Source organism: Gymnoscopelus microlampas, assembly GCF_963454915.1.
Source record: "Gymnoscopelus microlampas genome assembly, chromosome: 15".
Classification (NCBI taxonomy): Eukaryota; Metazoa; Chordata; class Actinopteri; order Myctophiformes; family Myctophidae; genus Gymnoscopelus; species Gymnoscopelus microlampas.
Genome location: NC_139952.1, coordinates 10,100,744 through 10,128,202, shown reverse-complemented (window position 1 = coordinate 10,128,202; position 27,459 = coordinate 10,100,744). Strand labels below are relative to the sequence as shown.

Here is a 27,459-nt window from a genome sequence, read left to right as displayed (position 1 = left end):
TTATAGTTAACATTGTTGTGCAAGGCCATTTAATTCTGAAATAGTGAATGAAGCGCCAGGATGAGCAAACTTACATTTATGAATTTAATCCTGACCTGTCCCTCTTTTTGCTCGTACAGTCCCCAGAATCCCAGTACAAAAATGTACTCCATGAAGTGTAGATGTGTGGCAAAAAGGAAACGTCGCAGCCAAGGGGCGCGCAGAACGGTGGATGCATATTTATAGCAGAAACAGGTTCACATTTAATTATAGCCGTACAGTACTCATTCAATTCTGAACCGATTCTTAAAATGTAAAATTCTCTATTAGCTGTGAAGGGTCTTCTTTCATGTGTATCAGTCATGATTGTTTCACCATCAAACAATATTAAGCAAAAAGGAAATATTTCGGACGAGTGTTCCGTTTTCCACCCGTTTTCTTTTCTTTTACTTCGTCCCAGAAGTTAACAATGTTAATATAATCTTTGTCACAGTCATTTATAGTAGTCCGTGCACTGCATTGAGGCATGCATGGAGAGAAACTATCAGCTTTTGAGACAGAATAAGTGTGCACAATATATTACAATGTATAATTGTATGTATTATGCTTTATATCATACAACGCAATAAAGCCAGTGGCTGGTTGCGGTCTTTTCAGACACTGTGTGTGTGTGTGTGTGTGTGTGTGTGTGTGTGCGTGCGTGCGTGCGTGCGTGCGTGCGTGTGTGTGCGTGCGTGTGTGAGTGAGAGAGAGATGCGCAACGAGTGAGCGGGGCGAAGGGGGGGGGGGGGGGTGTTTTCGGCATGGTTTCGGGTTTCAAGCATTGTTTGTGTGGCCACATGTGGAGGTGGATCATATATACGTCACGGGAGAAGGGGAAAAAACAAAAAAAACGTGTACACGTGATGCGGAAGTCTGCCGCGGAGGAGCTGTGGAGAGTGGTCGAGGATACACTTGATGTACACTCGCTCAATGCGGAAGTGGAGAGCCTCCTCGCCTCCTCCACTCGACTCCACTCGCCTCCTCCAAGACGCACATGAACAATTGGACCGCGACTACTTCCGGTTGGAAGTCGGAGTGACCGAGTGGGAGTGAGCGAGTGGCCGAGATTTTCGGTATTGGAATTTGGCTATAGTCTCTGAGGATATGGATGAAAATCTAGAAATACAGATAAAACACAAAAAACACACCAGGATCATGTTTATGGGTATTAGACCTAGATACAAATAGGGGTTTGATGCAAAATCGGAAAAATGTCCCTTTAAGTTATAGAGGGCTTTGATTTAGGAGCTGAGTCCACAGAAATGTTTTATGAGCAGGGGTGCACTTTGGCTATCATGTCCATAGCGAGCACACAGAGCGTTTATTCACAAGCGGAATGTTCGAAGGAACGTTGTGTTATTAGCACAAATAACTTAGCTGAAACAATGTACACATGAACTGCATGTTTGTGATACGATACGACTCAACATCAGGTAAATGACCGGGTTGTTACACACAGCCATGATCAAATGAGCAGCCTCCTCTCCAAAAGTTTAACTAGGCATAATACTGTGTACACAGCGTTGAACCCAAAGTCTACAAATACTTTGAGTATTTCAGACTTGAACTATATTCAGGAGTAGTTCACCCAAGAAGTGACTTTTCTATCAATTGCACACCCCATGAAACCTTGAATTCATGAATATTTGGTGTGTAATTGATAGAAAATAAGATTTTTTTGGGTCTGAACTACTCCTTTAATGTCCATCAGAACCTGGACCTTACTAAGAAGACAATGGTACATGAGGGTCCACTGTCATGGAAGGTTAACAAAGACAAGACTATCGGTATGTCCCTGACTCATTTTTTCTCTACTATCTAGCAGTGTTTTATTGTGCATCTACTTGTCCAAGGTGTCGGGTACTGTATAACCTCTACTCCATTTCTGTGCAGAGTTGAACACACTCCTCCTGGAAGACATCCTGGTCCTGCTACAGAAACAGGACGAACATTTGATCCTCAAATGTGTAAAAAATAGAATGAGTAAAAAACTGGTGGCCACCGCCAACACCAAGGACATATTTAGTCCCATCATCAAACTCAACACAGTTCTCTCTGTTCGCCCTGTCGCCACAGGTCAGTTTGACAGACAACTCAATGTCTGTTTTTGGGGTTTCTACAGATCCTTAGGATGAACCTGATACATAGTTATAGTGATTTTAAAATAAGAGTTAAATAACTGTAATCATTGCTGAATAGAATGTTTGTTCAGCAAATGATTGTTCTCCCCATCTCTCTGTGAGCTCTTTAGTAAAGAGAACATACATTTTCAGGTTGGGATACCAATTTTATCAAGGGATTTTATCAAATCAAGTACATAAATGAAAGGCTTCCAGAGCCTCTCTCCATCACATTTACAAAACATATCTAATTTCTCTGTACCACCAGACAACAAGTCCTTCTTCGTCATCTCCATGTCGGAGAATGGAGAGCGCAAAACGTACGAACTCATGGCACCCACAGTCTCCGATCAGAGAACGTGAGTCCTCCTTCTCAAGCTCTGTTTAAAGCATCATCATTCTCATGTTTCTGTTACGTTGTGTGGTCTAATGCAGTGGCTCTCAAACCTTTTAATCTCCTGGACCCCCAGTTTAATGATAATGAATGTATTTACATAGCGCTTTTCCAAACAAGGTTACAAAGTGCTTTACAGATAAAAGAGCAGCATAATAACCATACAGGTTAAAACAGAATACATAAAATCAACACATACAATCAATGGGTAACATAATTAAAACAAAAATAACAGAGAAGAAAGAACAATTAAAACACAAAAACTGAAAAAGGCAAAACCACTAAGAAAAGGCCTTAACATAAGAGTTTAAGGGTTTTTAGAAGTGATATAAAGGAAGACACTGATTTTGCTTGCCTCAGCTCAACGGGCAGGGCATTTCAAAGCGTGGGTGCCCGGACTGCGAAAGCCCTATTGCCCCGGGTGACGAGGTGAGACGTGGGGATTTTTAGGAGGGCAGCGCCAAGGTTCATAGGGGGTCTTTTATGTAGCTGGGGGCCATTCCCTGGCGGGCTTAAACTCAGTAAAATCTTAAAATCTATTCTGAATCTAACAGGTATAACCAGTGAAGTGCAGCTAGGATGGGTGTAATGTGATCACGTTTCTTAGTGTTGGTTAGTAGTCTGGCTGAAGATCTATACCAGTTTGTGGCGGGAAATGGCTTTTTTACAGAGGCCAGAGGATAAGAACTTACAAGTCCAAACGTGATGAATTGAAGGCGTGAATAACCTTTTCAAGGTCTGCTGGTGATAAAAAATATTTAATTCTGGCTATGTTCCGAAGCTGGAAATAACATGTCTAAACGAAATGAAAGGTCTGAATCAAAAATCACACCCAGGTTGCGGCCTGTATGTGTGACATTGGACGATAAGCTACTAAGCTCAGACTGGAAGGAAAGTGTGGAGTTAAGGGGACCAACAATAATTATTTCAGTTTTGTCTCATTTAGCTGGAGGCAATTTTTTGCTATCCAGCCCTTAATATCTGAGAGGCATGAGAGTAAATTACTCACATTACCTGCAGTACCTGGTTTTAATGGTATGTAAAGCTGTGTGTCATTCTCGATAAAAAGGAGAGTTTGGAAAAATACATCTTTTCAGGTTGGACCAGAGCGCTTTTGAGGCTGTAGAAAAAGGAACCAGAGGACAGGGAACGGTTCAAAATGGCTAAAATGTTTGGACCAATAGTTTGTAGGACCTCCCTCATAAATCTGGTGGGGATAATGTCTAATGGGCAGGAGGAGCTCTTCATATGAGAAATTTTGTCCTCCAGGGTTGCCAATGAGATTGGATTAAAATAAGTAAAATATGAGTTGTAAAATTAGTTTGGTTTGGACACCCCAATAAGTCTGTACTCTGTACTGAAAATGTATTTGTACATTATCAGAGTTACAGACCCTTAAGGGTCCATTAGGTTCCTAACTATCAATCATATAGACGGGGACCCCCTGGAACACCCTCAAGGACCCCTTGATCAACTCTTCTAATGAAATTGTCTGCTCTTCCTCTCTCCACTTGCAGGTGGCTGCGCCTAATAACTCAGAGAGCCGACGCCATGAAAGTCAAGCCTGACAGCGTCATACCCTTACCACGGACAGAGTACGTTTTCCTGTTCACAAAATGATTTCCACATTTTACAGAGCTTCGTGCTGAACTGAGTGTTTATGCTTCTGTCTTTGTATGTCAATGGGAACAGAGACGGAGTGGAGATCGTCAGGACAGGCGTTTCCAGACTCGCTAAAGGGGCAGACCGCACGTCCACAGGTTCTACTGGTAACTGGAGCTACATTTATCCATTAAAACTGCATTCAGTTGTAAATATCAGCCATGTTTGACATTTATGATTCTAAATCCTGTAGTGTGAAAGGAACAATGCTGGAATTTTGAGCAGAAACCTGCAATAGCTATGATTGGAAGCATCAAATAGCCTACTTGTTTATCATATACTTCACGAGAATTGAAATGTACCAGTGGAGACAGAGACGAAAATAAGGCATCAAGTCAGGTTATTTCTTCCTGTCCATTATTTCACAGCGATTCACCTTGCAATGGATACACTCAAATTGATGATTTGACTTTGTGGGGATGCCTCCTTTCATCTTTCATAATTAGGATCATCATTCACTAGATCGTTGTCAATCCCTTCCTTCTGTCATGTGAAGTCCACATAAAAAATCATTTACCACAAAAAGTGATCCTATAGTTTTAAAAGGAAACTGATCCGTTATTTCTCTGTCCATGAAGTGAGTGGAAGTGAGTGAGGCGTTTATTAGTGCATAAATAGATAAGTGACGGACAGACTTAAAGTTTGGGTGAATGAAATTCGGTACATTTGTTTTCATGGTTCTTGCTCTGAAGTTACGTTGCAAGTTATGCTGTGAGATATCATCTCCCTGGACTCACAATGGATAATGAATAATATAATCGCCAAGTGTATGGTCCTGTGTATTAACTGAATTGGCTGGTGTATGATTAATCATATCCCTATGATTAGAATATAAGCTATGTCTGTGGTCTCCCACATTAAAAAATCGGTTAAGAAAATCCTCTATTGTGCACCCAGTTTAAGGCAAGGTTTCAGTGTAAACAATGGGCCATAGAGACACAATTGGACTAGAGAGCAGTGAGGCGTGGTTTTAGGTCACTTAGCTCACATCCTGGTCCTAAGTTTCCCATTTGGAATCTTGCTCTTCAGCAGTGATATATTTCATAACTACCCTGTAATGGCTCTAACTTTCATAATATTACCCACTGTTCCTTGAGGAATATACTGTAAACACACTTTAACCACCTAAGCCTTCTTTTATACTTTTAAAAATGTATTACAAATTGTGAAAATAGCAGATCTACAAGCTCACAATACGTGTGTATTGTGAGCATGTAGATCGGCTATTTTTGCAATTTTCTTTTACATTTTTCAATATTTTTGCTTATAACAACATGCCCAAAATAGGGAACCCAGGGTTAAGCTGCATTTACACTGGCAGCTATAAAACATACAGACTAGAAGTTTGTACGTTTGAAGTTTGAAACTACAAACGCATATGTCGTGTCATGTGCCTGACGAGCAAGAAAAATATAAAGGAAATTATAAAGCCTGGAGTTTCCCTCATTACAACTAAGAATTGTGTGAAGAGCGAAGGTGAATGGAAGTGGTTAAAGAACACTTGGTCGTTTTGTAGCTTTGTAGCTGCAGTTGAAGCCATCTCAACTTGGATTGTAGCTTTGTAGGTGCTGCTGATTTTGTAAATGCTACAAATGTCGGGCGTCGCTTTGTATCTTGTGTTGCTGGCCTCCTTTGAAAATGAATGGTAGCTTCGTATCTGCCAGTGTGAACGCAGCATTAATGTGGTTAATAATGAAGTTGATCTCATCGTGGCCCTTACCTCCGATAAAGAGAGAAGCCCCGCCCCCAGCGGCATGACGCAAAGTTCCCTGCTGGGTAACAACCCGTTTGAAGAGGTGAAGATGGAGGAAGGGGAGGAGGAAGCCTTTGTAGACCCTGAGCTTCCGTACCAAGCAGCTGAAGACTCTGGCGAGGGCGACTCCTTCAACCTGTTCCCTTCAAGTCTCACACGGGCAGAAAAGGCACTGAAGGAATGTGAGTGAAGATGGTGTCCAGTATTGCACATGTTTTCTGGTGAAATTACTCTAGAGCAGTGTTTCCCAAACAATGGGTAAGGACCTATTTTTGGGTCACGTAACCATTTTTATGGGTTGTGAGTACACAAAACACAGCACAGAACACGTTACATAGCGATGCGTTCACTATTATGTTATTTCACTATTTTAGAAAATAGTGTTATATACTCCAAGACACCAAATGTAGACACCAAATGTATCGTTTGTGTCTTGAAATGAAAAAGTGTGGGAACCCTTGCTTTAGAGTGTATGTAAAACCAACCTACAGTATATTGAGCTACGTCAGTGATAACTTATGCTTTAAACCCTGCCTGTGTACCCGCAGTGGCGTCATTGAAGCAGGTGTTTGTCACCATAATGTCCCAGGAGGCCAGCGAGCGCACCCATCGCTCGTCCATCCTCAGGACTACTTCTGTGCAGACCCCCGTGGACAGCCGAGCCCGGGTGCTGGTCGACACTGGCTCCGAGAAGAGCCTCACCCAGGCCGAAGACCCGGCTCAGGACCTGGCCTCAGGGGACACAGGCTTCTTTGATTCCCCTGAGGACTATGGTAAGTCACCCTCTGTCGTGTGTAGGGCTTGCTTGAATTTTGATGTCCATTCCGATTGACTACGATTGGCCTTCAAAGTTTGCGAGAGAGGCCCATTATGCATGAAATGTCACAAGCATCGGTGAGAAACTTTGAACGCACACTCCCAGCAGACCAAGGAAGAATTTACACCCAAAAGTTTTCAAATTGTCCTGTTGTAGAAGGCAGATTTTTGCAAACAATTATTATACTAATACAGAATTTGTCCAAACCTCGCGCAATTCGGTACACCTTATCTCTGTAGTCATGTGATCAAGACGTACATGTCGGATTTCTCATATTCCATTCTAATTGACTATGAGTGCCTCGTTTTGCCCAAAATGCTACAATCATGAACGCAGCTCCCGATTGCTGTGAAACTTTGCACGCACACTAACAGTAGGCCAAGGAAGTACACCCCCAATAGGCCCCATCAACTTTACATTTGCATTTTCGTCAAAACATACTTTTTGCTACTACTCCTACAGTTTTGTCCAAAACTCACACATCTGTACACAATCACACATTATCTCTGTGGTCATGTGATCAAGATGTATGAGTTTTCCGATCGCATTATGACCAAAGTTTGTTGGTACTGGGTAGTCAACCCGGCCTGGCGGAGACCTGTGCTCCGAGGAGCATACTTTTCTAGTTTTCTTTTCGTAAAGAAGTTACAGACAACTTCAAGTTGCGTTAAGCAAAGTTTAATACAGTAGGCTTTATTTATGCTGTAAATAAAACTGCTTTCAAAAGTACAAAACATATGACTTGTATCATAAATTCAATGTGTAATATAGTTTTAAAGCAGTGTGTATTACGGTACAATATAACCAGACAACTTAAATTGAATGGTACAGGTTTTGCTAAATTATATATAATCTACTATCAAAATTCTATGGTAATGGCGTAAGAATGAAAGACAAAAGCATCAGAGATCCATTGAGAAATGTAGATCCTGTGTCAGGACACCTGGTTGACAAGTAGTACTGTCTGAAGCTCGTGTTTACCTTGCCTACTGTAAATTGCTCTGGACTAAGAGCGTCTGTAATGCCTTCATTGTAAATTGTATAATGGCAGTATATGCCCTGGCCAAGCAAGGATTAGGTCTCTAACACTAGAGACCTGGTTTAGGACATCAAAGTTGGGGACTGCAGCTAAATCGCATAATATACTTTACAGGTGTTTTCAGCGAGCCCACACAGTTTCTACAGGAACTGCCTCTTCTAGTTGGTTCTAAACATCAGTTTGATATGTTTTTGATTAATTGATCAGCCCCTACCAGTGGTGTAAAGTAACTAAGTACATTTACTCAAGTACTGTACTTAAGTACAGTTTCTAGGTATTTTTACTTTACTGGAGTACTGTATTTCCAATTTTCAGTACATTTACTTCTACTCCACTACATCTCAGAGGCAAATATTATACTTTTACTCCACTACAATTATTTGAAAACTTGAAAACTAGTTACTTTGTAGATTTAGATTATTATTAAAAAACATAGGCCTACATTACCCACTTCAGCCCTATATACATTTCGGTCTTTTGAAAATAGCCGATCTACAAGCTCACAATGTGTCGCAATGCAACGCATTGTGAGCTTGTAGATCTGCTATATTCAAAAGATTTTAATATATTTTATACATTTGAAAACTTGGGAAATGGGACATTCTGCATAACGAGTACTTTTACTTTTGTACAATATACCCTGCCTGTGTATTGTATATAGTATTGTATTGTATAAGTATTGGTATATTTTGATACCAATACTTGTGTACTTTAACTCAAGTACATTTTTATGTCCGAACTTTTACTTGTAACAGAGTGCTTCTACATTGCAATATTGATATTTTTTTAAGTAAAAAAGTGTAGTATTTCTTTCCACCACTGCCCTATACTCAGCACGTTTGTTTTTGATTCCACCAGCAGGGTGCCCTGTCCTGGAGGGTTACGGAGGTCCAGGGGAAGGTACCATAAATGATGACATCATGGCGGTGAGCACAGGGAAGCAGCTGAGCACGTCACAAGATTCCGGCATCAACCTGAGGTTCTCCTCGGCGTCTGCGGCCGGCAGCCTCTCTTCTTTCAGAGGACAGGTGCTGGGTCATCTTAGAAACCTGCAGTCTGACCTCAACTATCTGAAGGTAACACATAAAAAAACGAACACACGCGCGCACGCACGCGCGCACGCACGCACGCACGCACGCACGCACACACACACACACACACACACACACACACACACACACACACACTACGGCTGTCAAGAAGACTGGCATACAAACTGAAACGAAATATTTTAATGAAGCTCAACTCAAACGAGCATAGGAAACATAATTGAACAAAATTTTACAAAAACGAAATACAAATGCAAACTACAATTCCTAGTGCTCTTATAACTAACAATGTGTCATTTTCTTTTCTTGCAGGAGGTAGAGTATAATAACATAATAAGCCAAAGTCCAGAGAGGTCACCATCAGATGCCTATGGAAATAAAGGTATGGCAGATATTTTCAATATTCACAATACGACGTATTGCTATTTGTCATACGATAAAGTATAAGGCTTAGATGGTTAAGCCTCATTAATAATATATGAACTGCACGACACCATCTAGTTCCGCAACGTAAAGTGAACCATTCATATTAGTTCACCAGAAACATTGTTGTACAACATAGTGAATAGCCTACTCCTACTGTACATTCTTTTTTCCAGTGTAAATGTTCATACAGATTAACGTTTGGTAAATAAAGTCTGTGATAAATTATCACATTTTTAAAAGTCTGGAGTTAGAAAGGACTGCTATTTACATCAAGCAATAATATTGAAGTGAATACAAGTGAAACAAATGAGAAATTATTAATGTTAAATTGATGTTAAAATGTCTGTGATTCCTCTAAACATTACATATATTATGTTCTATTTATGTGTTCTATTTTTCCTATAAAAGAACTGGACATGACCTGGGATCAGAGAAAAGTGTTCCTGAATATGACCCACAAAATGAGAGAGACAGATCGATACATGGAAGAGATCAAGAAACTGACCCAGGACCTGGATGATGTCATCAGTGAAAGACATAATCTTGGTGAGATTCTACTGATAACTACTGATCAATTTAATACATTTACATGATGTTCTTTATCCAGAGTGATTCAGAAACAGCAGATTAAACACTCATTCCCATTGGTGTAAATATTGGTTAGATTTAGAGTACAAGCTCCCAACGTGTCGCAACATGTTGTGAGCTTGTAGATCAGCTATTGTTGGTGAAGATATTTAGTGTGGACAGGGTGGGGCCCAGTATAGAGCCCTGGGGAACTCCAGCCAACTACAGTATAGGGCTTAAGTGGATACATTCTCCTCTCGCTGGGATTTAAAAATAGTGTTGTGCTCGTATTGACTGGACAACAGGCTGGCTGCCGTTAGAGTGGAGCTGAAATGGCTTTTCTTGAGTCTCCAACTTCCGTATCGCAATGTACTTCCTAGTGAAACAGGATGTGTGCAGCTCAGACAATCACATTGATGATGGGGCCATGTTTTTTTTTGCTCTACTGCGTCTGCAGTGGTATTGCTTACACATCGCCCGGCCAGACACCTCATCACCTCACTCTTCTATTCGGATATGAGTGTTGATCTCAGTAATGCCTGCTAGCATGACCCGCCTGGAGGTCACCTCAGACCACAACCATCAAAGAGGTAGTGATAATACAAATATGAATCAATATTATTTTTTATGTGTTGCCTATTTCTCACATTCAATCTTTTCCAAAACATATTTTAGTGTACTTTTTAGTTGAGATGAGTAATGCGGCCAAACATCTTGGATATGGCAACTGCATACAGAATACAGCACTGCCCTCTAGTGTCTGTATATGTATACGTCTATGTGTCTGTAGAATAAGGAATTCTAGTTCTGTGTGGAAGATGGATTGGATGTCATGTTATTATTGGTTGAAATTGGTTTGTGCTGTACATGCTGGTGTAAGCACAAGTCATATTTTGTACAGCATTAATGGTGTAACATTATATTAATGCAGTAACATGGTACATACAGTTAATGCTCTAACATGGTTGTTAGTTGGTAGTTAACATGGTAGTTAAAGACGGGGTGCCGTGATTTTCAGTGACCCCCCCCCCCCCCCCCCCCCCCCAAACATAATCATCAGGTATTATGGTTATACCAGGAGGAAGATTTTTTTCAAAAAAGTGTACAGAAAGTGTTAAAATTATGTTTTTATGTGGACACGCCTCCAGTTCATTAAGTATACCTGGTTCTCACCTTAGCACCTCCTCCACCACCTTAGCACCACCCACCTGTCCTAGTCCCTCCTCCTCATGCCCACACCTGCTGTGTTGTGATAATGAGGGGGAGGGCTTGTTTTTACTATGTCACTAAAGCGCTGTTTTTCTATTGGCACGCTTGACCCTCAAGGTTTCAGCCTCCAGGAAGAAAGTCAAAGTAGTCAGAGAAGACATAAAACACCATAAAAACACCACCAGGCGGCTTAATAAAGTTCTATCAACCTCATAGACACATGAAAAACAGAAAAAGTGCAAAACCATGGCACCACCTCTTTAATGCTATAACATGTTAGTAAACGTAATAGTTAATATCGTAACTTGGTAGTTAATGCTGTGAAATGGTAGTTACATGGTAGTTAATAATCTCACATGGTATTACATGTAACATAATAGTAAATGCTGTATACTTTCCAAATACATATAATATATTTGAAAACGTACAAACATTTTTCAACATGCAAGCATGCAAACGTGATCCGAGGAGAATTCCTTTTAAGGGGGGAGTTGGTACACACTGTGTGTGTGTGTGTGTGTGTGTGTGTGTGTGTGTGTGTGTGTGTGTGTGTGTGTGTGTGTGTGTGTGTGTGTGTGTGTGTGTGTGTGTGTGTGTGTGTGTGTGTGTGTGTGTGCGTGCGTGCGTGTGCGTGCGTGCGTGTGCATGGAGAAGGGGTTAGATATCAGCAATCTTTCTTGAAGGTAGCTTTGTTCAACTGTATTCTTTAATTTTGACAGATATTTAACAGCCCCCTCAGGTACAAGTATTTCAGCACTGGGAGGATTATATTTTTTTTTTCTGGATGGTAGATCATGTTGAGCTGGTTATTTAAAAAGTTACATTGAGGGTTTGACACTGATCCTACATCAGCGATTAATGCAACGTTTGCCTCAAGTTTATTCTAATATATATGCCTGTGATTCATCAAACGTATACTGTGTACTATGTTCTATCTGTTGTTTAAAAAGAGAGAGAACTGCGGTGCAGCCATGAAGAAACAGAGCAGAAAGATGAAGAGCTGAGGAAGAAGAAGAAGGAGTGGGATGATGCCACCTCTGAAAACACAAAGCTTGGTAATAATTGGACAATAATATAATAATAATACAAACGGTCTCTCTAGATTGATGATATGGTTTATAAAATATCTGTGTGGGCATGTGTGTTTGTGTTCTCTCTCTTGTTGAAAAAAGAGAGAAAACTGGATGACATGAACCAGCAAATGACAGAGAAAGAGAGAGAACTGCAGGATGCCACCAAACAGATGGAAGAAAGCAAAGTACAGCAACAAAAACTGCAGGACCTGACCAACAAAGTAGTGATGCTCACAGTTCAACTGCAGGAAAGAGAGAGAGAACTGGAGAATATTAAACGCACACTGATAGAGAAAGATGAAGAGTTGAGGAAAATGAATAAGGAGTTGGATGATGTCATCAGTGATAAAAGTCATGTTGGTGAGATTATACAGTACCTGTCATGTTTTATATTCTGTCCACTTATGTACCTGTACCCTACAGTATGTAACACAAGTTGTTGTTTTTGAGTGAGTGCTGGTGAAATACAGATTACAATTATTCACATGTTAAACTTCTTCTTAAAGTTTCACTAGATGCTTTTTATGACTAGTTTGTTGGAATGTATACACGGTAGATCAACTAACTTTCCTTTTTAAGTATGGCGGATTACAATAAGTATTTTGCCATCGGCATGGCAGGCACATTTTTTAATTGTCAAATCTTTTAGAGAGTGTATACCTCTACTACACTCGTTTCTTTGTTTCTATTGGTAATACATCCACTGTTCATGTTGTTTTAAAGAGGATGGAGAAAACACAGACTCCACGTTTCCACCAAAGACGAGAGACGGTATGGAAGGACCTGCAGACAGTGAGTCAATTTTGTCATCCTCTAATATTGGTGATGAATTCGTTTTATGTTGTGATCCTAAAATGTTAAAAACTACAATTAATACAATTTGCATAATTACACTTACTTACACTCTATTGATAAGAGAGTAGCTAGTCTTGGTTTAGAGCAGTGATTTTCAAACCTTTTGTGTCCAATTCCCACCAAAGGTCAAGTCAAAATGTCTGTATTCATCCATGCAAAATAGCCTCTTATAGTGATATGAAAGAGAGAGAGAGGCAGATTGTGTGTGTGTGTGTGTGTGTGTGTGTGTGTGTGTGTGTGTGTGTGTGTGTGTGTGTGTGTGTGCGTGCGTGCGTGCGTGCGTGCGTGCGTGCGTGCGTGCGTGCGTGCGTGCGTGCGTGCGTGCGTGCACGTGTGTGCGTGTCTGGGGCTAATCTTGCAAACCGCTGAACCGATCAGCACCAAACATAATACTAAAAGCATAAAACACTTCTTTGTTTGACAAATATGTGTGTTTTTTAGGGTATAGAATGTGAACCTAGAACTGGCTACGTGTGTGAATGTTCACACAAACTGCGAGTCTGCTGTAGTTTAATCTCTCAAGGATGAGGGTGGACCTAATGTTTAACATCCTGTTATCCACATTCTATTGGGAGGTCCCAGCAGAGGGCGTTTTTTTCCTTCTTTTTTTTTACTATGGGTTCCCAGATTCACGCACGCCTGAGTTCGTATATTCATGGGGGAGCCTCAAAACATTAAGTCGGGTGTCTTTGTGCGATTTGTTAGATGTCCCTCCAACGTCCAAACATCTCCTAAATTCATCATTTCCAGTTGATAACATGCTATCTAAATTACATTTGACCGTCTCATAAATCTACATGTTTCTCACCCCCGGTGAGATGAAACTAGTGTTGACAGTTATGTGAGAGAGCAATAAGCAACCAGGTCTATGAATACTGTATGCGCAAATGCATCACTTAACAAGCATACTTGCCTTGTTAAGCAAAAGCCTGGCAACCAGTGTTGCCAGGTAATGTGCAATTCTGCGAGAGAAACAAGCAACCAGGCAGACTTGACAATACTGCAAACTCATCAGACATGGGGGGGCCTGGCAACCATGAGAGAGAGAAAGAGAGAGGACAAAGTTGAATTATACCAGTATTGATACTAATTCATCTCCCATCTTATCTTCAAGGTGCTTTTACCACTAAAAACAAAATCACAATAACGTTCCAGGAAGCAGAGAAATGGCTGATGAATGTGAGGACTGAGTTTGTTAACAGAGTCTCAGAGCCCATCCTGGAATCTCTACTGGATGAACTTCTGCGTATGGGAGTAATTAATGGTCAAGAAATGGAGAAAGTACAGAAAATACAAGAAAACACAAACAAAGCACGGGCAATTATAGACTCGGTGCGGAATAAGGGAAAAGCTGCAAGTTTAAAAATGATTGGCGTCCTTCAAGAGAAAGACCCTAATCTTAGTGGACACCTTTGTGAATTTCACAGACTATACAAGGAGACTGAGCCCCAGATGAAGATTACAATTCAGAGACACACAGAGGAGAAGAGACATATGGAGGAGCAGGAGATGATAGAGAGGTTTGAGAAGGAGCTTAAGAACTCTCTGGGGAAGATGGATGGCTCCATCCATGAACTCAAGGGAGGCATTAGGAAGATTGCCCATCAGTTGACTGACATGAAGACACAAAAGAAGGAGGTGAAGGATGAAGAGAAGAAAAGAGAGCTGGAACAAGAACAAGAGCAGATGAAAAGAGACCTGGAGACATTCAAAACAGAGCAAGCCGATGAGATTAGAAAGAGGGAGGAAAAGCACAGACAGGAAATTGAGAAGATTAGAAAGAGCTACGAAGGAGAGCGCAGAGCCAGAGTGGAAGCAGAGATGATGGAGGTTGTTCTGCCTGAGTTTGTCAGCAACATCATGATCTCAAAAACAAAGATGCAGAAAGACTTTGAGAGACAACTGGACGAGAAGAACATAGAGATGACAACACAATTAGAGAAACTGGACAAGAAGAACAAAGAGATGACAGCACAGTTAGAGAATCTGAGGATTGCAGCTCAGAAGCCTGGTTAGTAGGTTGAAATAGATTTTCTTTATCCATGTTTTAGATGTTTGTAAAAATAGACTTTACACACTTCATAAGCCAGTGCATCAGGTGTAAAACACTTTGGAAAAAGGCACTATGTAATTTCACCATTTGCCATTTTTCTTGTTCAATTGAAAGAGTCTTTCTTCTACTTTTTATATTGCGCTATGTTCGCAACACAGTCCTGGGTCGGCAACTCACTCAGAGGAGTGCACTTTTCTAGTTTTTCTAGGAACATTTACTGAACATAGCCCATCTACAAGCTCACAACATGTGTGAGCTTGTAAATCGCCTATTTTCTGCAAAGATTATTTTGTGGAGCTAATGGGGATATGGTCTACTATATATAGGGCCCACGGAATATGATCAACTAGAGTTTAAGTTGTTAAGAGACATTTGGAAAGTCTCATAAGATGAATCTTTGTTTTCTCCAACTTCAGCTGAAGGAGTTGTTACGAGACTGAGGCTTGAGAAGGAGTATAACTCTCTGATGACACAAGCGGAAACCGTCCAAGAGCTCCTCCGGAAGAGCCACCGCCACTAGAAGAGTTAAAGGAGACACACAACCATTATTCAGTGTTGGAAGAGAATAATCTGGTCTGGGTCTGTGAGTTTAGGCTGTAAGGTGAACCATGAATAAGTGATTTTGTTCCCACGTCTGGGCACTACTTTTTAGATGCATTTTTGCATATATAACAACCTTGTGGACTAAAAGTTATCTGTGGGTTAAAAGTTATCTGTTATCGCTATTGCACTACGGGCTGAGGAGAGAATTAGGGGCGTAATTAGGGGGGAAATTATTCATAAGGTATCTTTATATGCTGATGATCTCCTACTCTATTTAGCTGAGCCACTTCAATCTATACCCCCCCTTTTAGAGATATTACAGTCTTTCAGTAAGATTTCTGGCTATAAGCTTAACTTGAAGAAGAGTGTGCTTTTCCCTATCACCCAGTCTTTAGATGAGGCTCAGTTTGAGCAATCATCCTTTAAAATAGAAAAAACGGCTTTCATCTATCTAGGTATAAAAATTACTCGCTCTTTCAAGGATCTGTTCCAAGCAAACTTCAAGGTACTATTAGATTGCACAAAGCTAGATTTAACAAGATGGTCATCTCTCCCCATCTCATTAGCCGGTCGTATAAACTCTATTAAGATGTCAGTGCTGCCTAGATTTCTTTATCTATTTCAGATGATTCCGATCTTCATACCAAAATCATGGTTCAAACAATTAGATTCTTATATTGCCTCTTTCATCTGGAATAATACCCATCCAAGAATTAGAAAATCATTTTTAAAAAGACGCAAAAATGATGGTGGACTGGGCCTCCCTAACTTTCTTTTTTATTACTGGTCAGCAAACATACATAAATGTATATATTGGATTTCTACTTTCAAAAACAACAGCAATGCTCCAACGTGGGCTCGTATAGAACTCCAATCAGACACAACAACTTCCCCGGTGTCTCTACTATGCTCTCCCTCTGGCCCTGGCACCCAAATCTCCAAAATCTCCAATACCATTGTTAAACAGTCCATAAAAATTTGGTTCCAATTTAGGAAACATTTTAACCTCACTCAGATAAGCTATCTCTTTCCATTGGTGTCCAACCATCTTTTTCCTGCATCACAGTCCGACTTTGCATTCCAGCTCTGGAGGAGAATGGTCTGAATTTTTTAGGTGACCTTTTTGTGGATAATACTTTTGTTGCCTTCTCTACACTTACAGAAAATTATAATATTCCTAATACCCATTTTTTCAGATATCTTCAAATTCGTAGCTTTGCGATACAGCATTTCCCTTCATTTCCACATCTTACGACTAAGTCAAAGTTTGATGAATGTCTGATTCTGAATCCTTCAAAGAAAGGCACTATCTCAAGTCTATATAATGCGATTCAAAACCTGAATCCCCTTTCCTGGGTGGGGGTAAAGTCGGCATGGGAGCAAGACATAGGTATAGAGATCCCAGATGCTATATGGAACCATAGTATTGAGCGTATTCACTCTTCATCGTTTTGTATTAGACATAGTCTCATCCAATTTAAGGTCTTCCACCGATTACATTACTCAAAGGAAAAATTGGCCAAAATGTACCCAAACACAGATTCCAAGTGCCCAAGATGTAGCCACAGCCCCGCAACCGTGGGACACATGTTCTGGTCCTGTCAATCGTTGACAGATATCTGGAGTAATTACTTTAAAACATTTTCACATATTTTCAAGAAAACTATCAACCCGAATCCATACATCGCCATCTTTGGAGTATTCCCCATTGAATATAAGCCCTCAAAGCATGAATCAAATGTTATTGCCTTTGCTTCACTAGTTATGCAACGTCTCATTCTCCTGAATTGGAAATCCACAATACCACCCTCCTTCCTTACTTGGATTGAGGAGATGATGAAATGATTACCATTGGAGAAGATTAGATACACTACATATGGCTCACTAACTAAATTTAATCTTAATTGGTCTCCATTTATAAATTATGTCACAAACTTGACGTTCACTTGATATAAACAGTCTAGGTGGTTTGTGATGTGCTTTTGGGCCAGCGGCAGTGCCAGGAGGTTGGGTTTACCACCCAATTATTTTCATCTACATTTATATGTATGTATAATATGGTCCGTATTGTGCCTCGAATGTGTGTGTTTTTTTTTTTTTTTTTTCTCTCCCTCCCCTCCCTTTGTTTTGGTCTAGTTTATTTTTATTTATTTTTTGTTTTGTTGTGCCAAATGTGGGTGGCTGTGCTGGGCTCCTGTACCTGTATGCCTTGGTGGGGTGGGCGGGGGTGGGAGCGGGGTTGTAGATGGACAGCACTGTCGATTGCTGTCCATATGACAAAATGAAAAAATGAAAAATAAAGTATCTAAAAAAAAAAAAAAAAGTTATCTGCAAAATATCCTAAGTAACCATAACGCATAAATAGTATATAAATGTGGGGGGGGAAAATCTTATGGTGATGGTTTGGCTTATGTATTAACATTAATTTGGGCAACATAAAATCTGTATCAAACTGTCATTTATACATACAGTATATCTAACATATGAGACTATTGAGTATTGATGCATTAGAATACTCAAATGTGAATTTAAGTGATTGCCACATGTTTCATACTATACATAAACAATGTCAGAAGCTACAGTGTAATGAAAGGAAGAAAAGGAAAGAAGTACACTTTAGCACCAAATGGCTAAAATCTATCAAAATGCTACCCAGCCCCCAACATTTTGAATAATGCCAAAAAATTACAATACTAGAATAGATTGATTACAGCTGAGAATCAGTACAAAATGTGGTATACAATACAATATTTATTACAAAAGAACACTTGTTAATGTCAAAGCATGTCTCATGAGTAGTGCAAAACCCCCACCACCCAAAAAAAGAAAGAAAAGAAAACTCAAAATCTGTCCAAACTATGGTGTACAAAATATGTGTCAGTGTCACAGCATGTCTCAGGTCAGATCAGAAACCTGTTAGCGGAATCTGTCTTGAGGGATTATTCAAAGATAGACTGATCCAGGTTAAAATTGCTAGCCAGATTTGTAATTGCTGTCAGGTATTCCTTTCTGACAAGCAACAGAGTAGGTCCTCCTTTTGCCTTTGCCATGAAAGGTGCTGAAGGTATGGATCCCAATAAGTGCTGATCAGTAATCACACAGTGGTGCCAAGACCTGATAACACCTGGTAAATCTGTCTGCAGGCTTAAATAAATCACTGCCACATCAGTATCAGGGTTCATCAGTATCAGCATTGCATGTTTGTGTACAAATGTGTACACACAGATTTAAGGGGTCCTTCAAGGTTTTAGAGGCACTGAGCTAAACATATTTTTGGGGCGGTGTAGCCGCCCCCTATAAGTGGGTTTTGGACACCGACCAAAAAATGTATGTACCCCCTAACCCTTCCATTGTTAATGCAAATCGATACTTTTTTCATATCAGCCAATCACATTACAGCTAGTGTCATCACCACTAACTGTAATGTGATTGGCTGACTTTGCAAATTCAGGACTGTGATTGGCTAGCGAAACACATGACACATGTGCAGCCCTATGAATAGCAGTATGGACTTTTAAAAAAGTCATTTATCCTTTTTGGGGCGGTGTAGCCGCCCCCTATAAGTGGGTTTTGGACACTGACCAAAAAATGTATGTACCCCCTAACCCTTCCATTGTTAATGCAAATCGATACTTTTTTCATATCAGCCAATCACATTACAGCTAGTGTCATCACCACTAACTGAAATGTGATTGGCTGACTTTGCAAATTCAGGACTGTGATTGGCTAGAGAAACACATGACACCTGTGCAGCCCTATGAATAGCAGTATGGACTTTAAAAAAAGTAATTTATCCTTTTTTAAAAGTGAGTCATGTTGTGATGACCACACACCGCCCACTTCACACTGGGTGTGATTTTTTTCTTTTCATTTTGTAATCGACATACATTCAATGAGTTAAACATTCCATTCACTAGTAAGAGACCACACCTTCTGCTCAAGTTAAACAGTATTTATTGAATGGATTGAGATGTAGTATGTGTATTGATGAGGAGCCCGAGGTGGGACGAGACTCAGGGTGGGGGTGTAGTCTCGGGAGCCAGACGACCATGGTTGCTCGGCCCTGGACCTGTCTGTCGCCTCTGCTCCGAACGCTCAGAGAGGAGGTCAGCTCAGAGCACCGGAGGAAGCCGAAAAAAGCCAGGAGGAACATGCTTTCCAGGGTGGAGGAGATGTGGGGTGTGAGGTAGCCGGCACGGAGGGTACGGAGGCAGTGAAGAAGCAGGTCATAACTATTCTAGAAATTGAGGCAGACACACCCTCACGCATGTTGCACACTGCGTTTAGACCAGGGGTCTTCAACCTTTTCAGGCCAGGGACCCCCAAACTGATGGGGTGATGGAGCAGGGACCCCCTACCTTGTAGGGTAGGGGGTAGGCCACCACATATATCGTATATTTATGTATAAAATTGTGTTTTATATGTATAAACAATTACACATGAACAAATGGTTGCCTGGAGCCTGCTCCCACAGGTTGTCCCAGTAGGTGCAAAAGACCTTTTCTTTCTCTACAAAATATGTATAAACATACCATGTTATTGTGCATTCAATACTAAGCTATTAAAATATGTCATGTTATGTTTAAAGACATATTGACATTTTTGGAAAAAAAATTAACACAAAGTTTTTAAAACGTTTTTTTTTATTTTTATCAAACAACAATTTCGCGGACCCCCTGCAGTACCTCCGCGGACCCCCTGTTGAAGACCTCTGGTTTAGACCGTGCGCCATAGATCTTCTAAATAGGGCCCAATGAGTTAAACAATCCATTTTCTTTGCACTTTGTAATCGATGTTCATTCAATGACTTTAACGTTCCATTGTCTTTGCACTTTGTAATGACATACTGTACTCTTTTATCTTCAACTTTTTATATTAATAAACAATTCTTATTAAAGAGTTATCCTCTCTGTCTTCCTATACTAAATGGTTAATATCCTGGCTCATTCTTTTTACATCACATCCTTTGACAACACATTATGATGATGATGGTATTATTATTATTATTATTATTATTAATGATGTAACACACACACGCACGCACGCACGCACGCACGCACGCACACACACACACACACACACACACACACACACACACACACACACACACACACACACACACACACACACACACACACACACACACACACACACACGACAAACCCAGAGACAACTTGAACTTTATTTAGCACAAATAATTATGAAATGCAGAGAGTCAATGAGCGAGGCTCTCACTTCTCTCAGTCACCATTAGAGAGCAGCATTGTAATACAACTGAGTCCTTTAACCATCAACTCTATTGACTAGGCTGTTCTAGGTAGTAGCATCCTGATAGGAGCAACCTGCAGTAGGAGCACCCCACATTAGAAGAACCCCGACCGTATATGGGAGCAACCCACATTAGATGTATTCTGTATGGGAGCACCCCACATTAGATGTATTCTGTATGGGAGCACCCCAAATTAGATGTATCCCGTATGAGAGCACCCCACAGCAACGGGTTGTGTTGGGTTACAAATATTTTCTTTTTTTATTTAGTACTTTTGTAGTGACTTTTTCACATGTGATTTACATTTGACTGCACTGCCATTTGAACAAAAGACAACTTATTGGACTCTATATATAGTAGCAATACACTGCATGGATGTGGGGGGGGCCTTAAAAAAGGCTCAATTGTTTTTGTTTCGTTCATGTGTTGAGAGCCTTACATTTGGCTACTCTGCCAACAAAAGATGGTACGATAGAAGAAGGACAGGGGAGGTATTGTCATATTTTCTTTTTTCTATTTTTAAGTATTTTTATTCACTTTTTATTTCCTTCTTTTTTATGGCCCTTCAGCAGCACACAGACACCACAGGTACAATACTGAAGGATTTACAGCCGTTGAGGCCATATTTTCAAATAGGAAAAAAGATGTCGACATTCTGAATCATCAATTCACTGCCTGGGAACCCTGATCCTACATCTTCCCACCTAGCATGTGGTGCTTACACATACACGCACGCACGCACGCACGCACGCACGCACGCACGCACGCACGCACACACACACACACACACACACACACACACACTTCAAATTGACAGTGCAGCAGGTTTGAACAAGTATTGTCATTCCTAAGTAAATAATGCCTGCAACTTGAGGGTGGAGAATTACACAGACTGCCAGGATCTTTTCTGTGTTTCAGTTAAACTGAAGTTCCTGTCACAGTAAACTGTTTTCACTCAGTTAACAAACCAGGCTTTTGTAAGAAGTGTTGTACTTTCAAAAAGGTAACAACACTCTGGATTTTAGTGCATAGGTGTGTGTGTGTGTGTGTGTGTGTGTGTGCGTGTGCATGCATGCGTTTTTGTTATTATTACAAAGCTTGTGACAATACCTATAAGTGACAATGACAATGACACAGGGTGGAAGACATTGTGTAACTCTCATATCCAGTGTGTGTGTGTGTGTGTGTGTGTGTGTGTGTGTGTGTGTGTGTGTGTGTGTGTGTGTGTGTGTGTGTGTGTGTGTGTGCGTGTGTGTGCGCGAGCGCGCGCGCGTGCATGCGTGTGTGCACGCGTGCATGCGTGTGTGCGTGCGTGTGGGTTCTGGCACACCCTTTTGTTGGACACTATTTATCCTAATGACAATATAAAGCCTGCAATCCACTACTTGTTAATACTATATCTACATAATGATGTATGGTATGAGTATGTATACTATAACTACATCTGTAAGGTATAGAGTATGTTAATACAATATACTGTAACAAGTACATTATGTAGTGTTTGGAAGTGTTCTCCCAATTCTTCCATTTAGACATTTAGACACTGGTGTAGCAAGTAGCGATTGCATCTTGAGCCATGTTTTCACTACAATGGCAGTACTGTTTATTACCAGAAAATTGCATAACTTGCTGGCATAGGCAGAGGGTTGGATGAGCAATAGAAACGTGGTCTCTCAAATCTTACCTGGGTGAGGTAAACCATACAAATTGCAGATTGCACCATTAATGCATAATCCCACACCACACACCTCTGAACCTGTCTGTATGTTTAAAACTCATAAAACCAGACTGTAAGGAATGTGGTTCACCCTATAGGCTGCAGTGTGTCTGTCTGTCTGTCTGTCTGTCTGTCTGTCTGTCTGTCTGTCTGTCTGTTTCACACACATTCTCTCGGTCTCTCTCTCTGTGTCTGTCTAGACTGTCTGTCCCACACAGATTCATTCATTCATTCTCTCTCTCTCTCTCTCTCTCTCTCTCTCTCTCTCTCTCTCTCTCTCTCTCTCTCTGCCAGTGCCCCCCCTCCTTATAGTTATGTGAAACTGTAAACAAAATATTCCGTGACATGTTGTCTTTTTTTGTTTTTTTCTTCCTTCGTGCTCTTTCCCCAGTCCCCATGTGTAAAGCCTCATATAGTTTTATTACACAGGCCACTCCTTGCCTGGTTTTTATATGAATAATATTCACCAGCGGGATTCAGCACACACGTACGTTTACTTTAACTACGGGGGGTCAGTCCACTGTCCTATAAACGACTTCCAAACATTTGTGTGTCCAAATGTTTCCCAGATGTGGAGGTTGGAGGAATTACCGAGTGGATTTCTTCTTGCAGCATTTCCCCAGGGAACGTACTAAAAAAAACAGGGGGGGAAAACAGATCTACAAGCTATCAACGCGTCGCGGAGTGACGCCTTGATAGCTTGCAGATCTGTTCTTATTGTGCAAGCGACACCGTGGAACTGCGGAGCGAAGGATCGGCTTTAGAGCTGTGTTCCGTGAGCAGAAATAACGGAGCAGAAATAAGACTTCCGGTTGACGGCGGTGGCAGCGGTGGCCTAGTGGTTAGAGGGGCGGCCTTGATACCGGAAGGTCCCTAGTTCGATTCCCCAATTCATCACATCGATCATGAATCACCGCTGAATAGCCCTTGAGCAAGGCTTCCATGCAGGGTCCAGCTGGAAACAAGCTTCGTGCTTAGTCCGACACCCTGGGTAAACAACAAACTTTGCTTTGCTTTGCTTTGACGATCTCTTCAGAATAAGAGTATCCTCTAGAGTAAAAAGAAACCATTGAAAATCATTGAAAAACGGTTCATTTGCACATTAAAACTACAAATTCAGCATTTAAACGAAGCCATATAACACATATTATGTTTCTGTGTAACAAAAACGTTTTTTAAAACATTAAAACATTATCTAAATGGATAAATGCTGTTCAAAGGACTGCATAGCCTATACAAATTGGACACTGGACCGGAGACGGCTGCCGATGCCAGCACTTGTGACATACACACGCGTTCGGGGAGACCCCCTCTACAATGCCACACTCTCCGCTAAGCGGGAGAGGTGTAAAAAAAAGTGTGGCGGACCGTCCAGTGAGGTCAGAGGTCAGAAAAGTGCCCTTTTCTGCCATTTTCAGACAATAGTGGACACTGGACCGGAGACGGCTGCCGATGCCAACACTTGTGACATACACACGCGTTCGGGGAGACCCCCTCTACAACGCCACACTCTCCGCTAAGCGGGAGAGGTGTAAAAAAAAGTGTGGCGGGCCGTCCAGTGAGGTCAGAGGTCAGAAAAGTGCCCTTTTCTGACATTTTCAGACAATAGTGGACACTGGACCGGAGACGGCTGCCGATGCCAGCACTTGTGACATACACACGCGTTCAGGGAGACCCCCTCTACACTGCCACACTCTCCGCTAAGCGGGAGAGGTGTAAAAAAAAGTGTGGCGGGCCGTCCAGTGAGGTCAGAGGTCAGAAAAGTGTCCTTTTCTGACATTTTCAGACAATAGTGGACACTGGCCCGGAGACGGCTGCCGATGCCAGCACTTGTGACATACACACGCGTTCAGGGAGACCCCCTCTACACTGCCACACTCTCGGCTAAGCGGGAGAGGTGTAAAAAAAAGTGTGGCGGACCGTCCAGTGAGGTCAGAGGTCAGAAAAGTGCCCTTTTCTGACATTTTCAGACAATAGTGGACACTGGACCGGAGACGGCTGCCGATGCCAGCACTTGTGACATACACACGCGTTCAGGGAGACCCCCTCTACACTGCCACACTCTCCGCTAAGCGGGAGAGGTGTAAAAAAAAGTGTGGCGGACCGTCCAGTGAGGTCAGAGGTCAGAAAAGTGCCGTTTTCAGACAATAGTGGACACTGGACCGAAGACGGCTGGGGATGCCAGCACTTGTGACATAAGCACGGGTTCGGAGAGACCCCCTCTACACTGCATTTTATTTCTGTTATCTATTATTGTATTTCTACTTCATTACATCAGTATTGTTACTTAAAAAGACATATTTTGTTTGGTTAGAAACAGGTCCCAACATTTCACTGCTTGTACCTGTATCGAGTAAGTGACAAATAAAGTTCCAGAGTTCTCTTTGAAAATGTCACACATTTTGAAATGGATCCACTTCCATTGCCTGATTAATATTAAGCTGGTACACATGATGTAATAGACATGCCACTAAAAGTATGCACTTAAAAGTTTATTTTCATTAATTATTTATATTATTCTTTATAATTGTGAAAATAAACAATGTGGGGGTTCTGTTATAGTCACTTACAAAACTGTATGCACTATTTTAATGTTAAATGATAGTGTTGTTTACTGGAGGCAATCTGGGCCTCATATAGTGGCGTTGTAAAGGGGTCTCCCTGAACGTGTGCGTATGTCACAAGTGCTGGCATCCTCAGCCGTCTCCGGTCCAGTGTCCACTATTGTCTGAAAATGTCAGAAAAGGGCACTTTTCTGACCTCTGACCTCACTGGACGGCCCGCCACACTTTTTTTTACACCTCTCCCGCTTAGCGGAGAGTGTGGCGTTGTAGAGGGGGTCTCCCCGAACGCGTGTGTATGTCACAAGTGCTGGCATCGGCAGCCGTCTCCGGTCCAGTGTCCACTATTGTCTGAAAATGTCAGAAAAGGGCACTTTTCTGACCTCTGACCTCACTGGACTGCCCGCCACACTTTTTTTTACACCTCTCCCGCTTAGCGGAGAGTGTGGCGTTGTAGAGGGGGTCTCCCCGAACGCGTGTGTATGTCACAAGTGCTGGCATCGGCAGCCGTCTCCGGTCCAGTGTCCACTATTGTCTGAAAATGGCAGAAAAGGGCACTTTTCTGACCTCTGACCTCACTGGACGGCCCGCCCACTCTTTTATACACCTCTCCCGCTTAGCGGAGAGTGTGGCGTTGTAGAGGGGGTCTCCCCGAACGCGTGTGTATGTCACAAGTGCTGGCATCGGCAGCCGTCTCCGGTCCAGTGTCCACTATTGTCTGAAAATGGCAGAAAAGGGCACTTTTCTGACCTCTGACCTCACTGGACGGCCCGCCACACTTTTTTTTTACACCTCTCCCGCTTAGCGGAGAGTGTGGCGTTGTAGAGGGGGTCTCCCCGAACGCGTGTGTATGTCACAAGTGCTGGCATCGGCAGCCGTCTCCGGTCCAGTGTCCAATATTGTCTGAAAATGGCAGAAAAGGGCACTTTTCTGACCTCTGACCTCACTGGACGGCCCGCCACACTTTTTTTTACACCTCTCCCGCTTAGCGGAGAGTGTGGCGTTGTAGAGGGGGTCTCCCCGAACGCGTGTGTATGTCACAAGTGCTGGCATCGGCAGCCGTCTCCGGTCCAGTGTCCACTATTGTCTGAAAATGGCAGAAAAGGGCACTTTTCTGACCTCTGACCTCACTGGACGGCCCGCCACACTTTTTTTTACACCTCTCCCGCTTAGCGGAGAGTGTGGCGTTGTAGAGGGGGTCTCCCCGAACGCGTGTGTATGTCACAAGTGCTGGCATCCCCAGCCGTCTCCGGTCCAGTGTCCAATATTGTCTGAAAATGGCAGAAAGGGGCACTTTTCTGACCTCACTGGACGGCCCGCCACACTTTTTTTTACACCTCTCCCGCTTAGCGGAGAGTGTGGCGTTGTAGAGGGGGTCTCCCCGAACGCATGTGTATGTCACAAGTGCTGGCATCGGCAGCCGTCTCCGGTCCAGTGTCCACTATTGTCTGAAAATGGCAGAAAAGGGCACTTTTCTGACCTCTGACCTCACTGGACGGCCCGCCACACTTTTTTTTACACCTCTCCCGCTTAGCGGAGAGTGTGGCGTTGTAGAGGGGGTCTCCCCGAACGCGTGTGTATGTCACAAGTGCTGGCATCGGCAGCCGTCTCCGGTCCAGTGTCCACTATTGTCTGAAAATGGCAGAAAAGGGCACTTTTCTGACCTCTGACCTCACTGGACGGCCCGCCACTCTTTTTTTTACACCTCTCCCGCTTAGTTTTTAAATAGTTGAGATCAGCATTATAAACACCCCATGCTTTATTGTTTTAAATCTCACCTGCACTATCTACTATTATTATTTGTAGCATATTTTGTTGTTGCTTTTATCATTGTTTATTTGCTTCTGCAATAAACAATATCATATCATGATAATTTTCCAGAGTGACCTGGTCTAGAGGCAGCATTATTACAACAATGGACAAACAATACAAAAACAATAAATACATATGTAACAAACACAAATGAATATCCAGTTAAAGTTCAAAACAGGATCAGAAACTGTGCACATTTAATGGCGATCAATAGCCAGTTTAAATCAGGAACAACCTAGCACTTAGAAGTGATCTAGTATAAGCCATTTAAAAAGACATACATCATAAATGTATTTTTTAAATACATGTGTCTCTTTAAAAAAAATACTTAGAAGTGTTCTAGTATGCGCCATTTAAAAGACATACATCATAAATGTATTTTTAAAATAGATGTGTCTTTTAAAAAACATTACAAAATGTTGATCTTATTTTGAAGGCAACCGGAAACCTTATTTCTGCTAGCTCGAAAACCAGATGTCCTATTTCTGCTCACGGAACGGAGCTCGGCTTTAGAGGGAG

The 27,459-nt window shown here is 41.8% G+C and overlaps 1 protein-coding gene across 1 annotated transcript in view; it reads left to right on the top strand.

Moving 5' to 3' along the window:
• LOC311061642 (uncharacterized protein) overlaps positions 1–15,658 on the top strand; it is a 70,109-nt gene extending 54,451 nt beyond the window's left edge. The window contains exons 20-35 of the mRNA XM_084080333.1: positions 1,733–1,808; positions 1,915–2,097; positions 2,410–2,500; positions 4,053–4,130; positions 4,228–4,345; positions 5,604–5,683; positions 5,933–6,132; positions 6,499–6,723; positions 8,665–8,882; positions 9,168–9,237; positions 9,690–9,827; positions 12,008–12,112; positions 12,230–12,490; positions 12,854–12,922; positions 14,100–14,996; positions 15,455–15,658. Coding sequence (XP_083936459.1) covers positions 1,733–1,808; positions 1,915–2,097; positions 2,410–2,500; positions 4,053–4,130; positions 4,228–4,345; positions 5,604–5,683; positions 5,933–6,132; positions 6,499–6,723; positions 8,665–8,882; positions 9,168–9,237; positions 9,690–9,827; positions 12,008–12,112; positions 12,230–12,490; positions 12,854–12,922; positions 14,100–14,996; positions 15,455–15,558 — 2,913 coding nt within the window. The 3' untranslated portion in view covers positions 15,559–15,658. The remainder of the gene's footprint in view (positions 1–1,732; positions 1,809–1,914; positions 2,098–2,409; positions 2,501–4,052; positions 4,131–4,227; positions 4,346–5,603; positions 5,684–5,932; positions 6,133–6,498; positions 6,724–8,664; positions 8,883–9,167; positions 9,238–9,689; positions 9,828–12,007; positions 12,113–12,229; positions 12,491–12,853; positions 12,923–14,099; positions 14,997–15,454) is intronic.
• Positions 15,659–27,459: the final 11,801 nt, after the last annotated feature.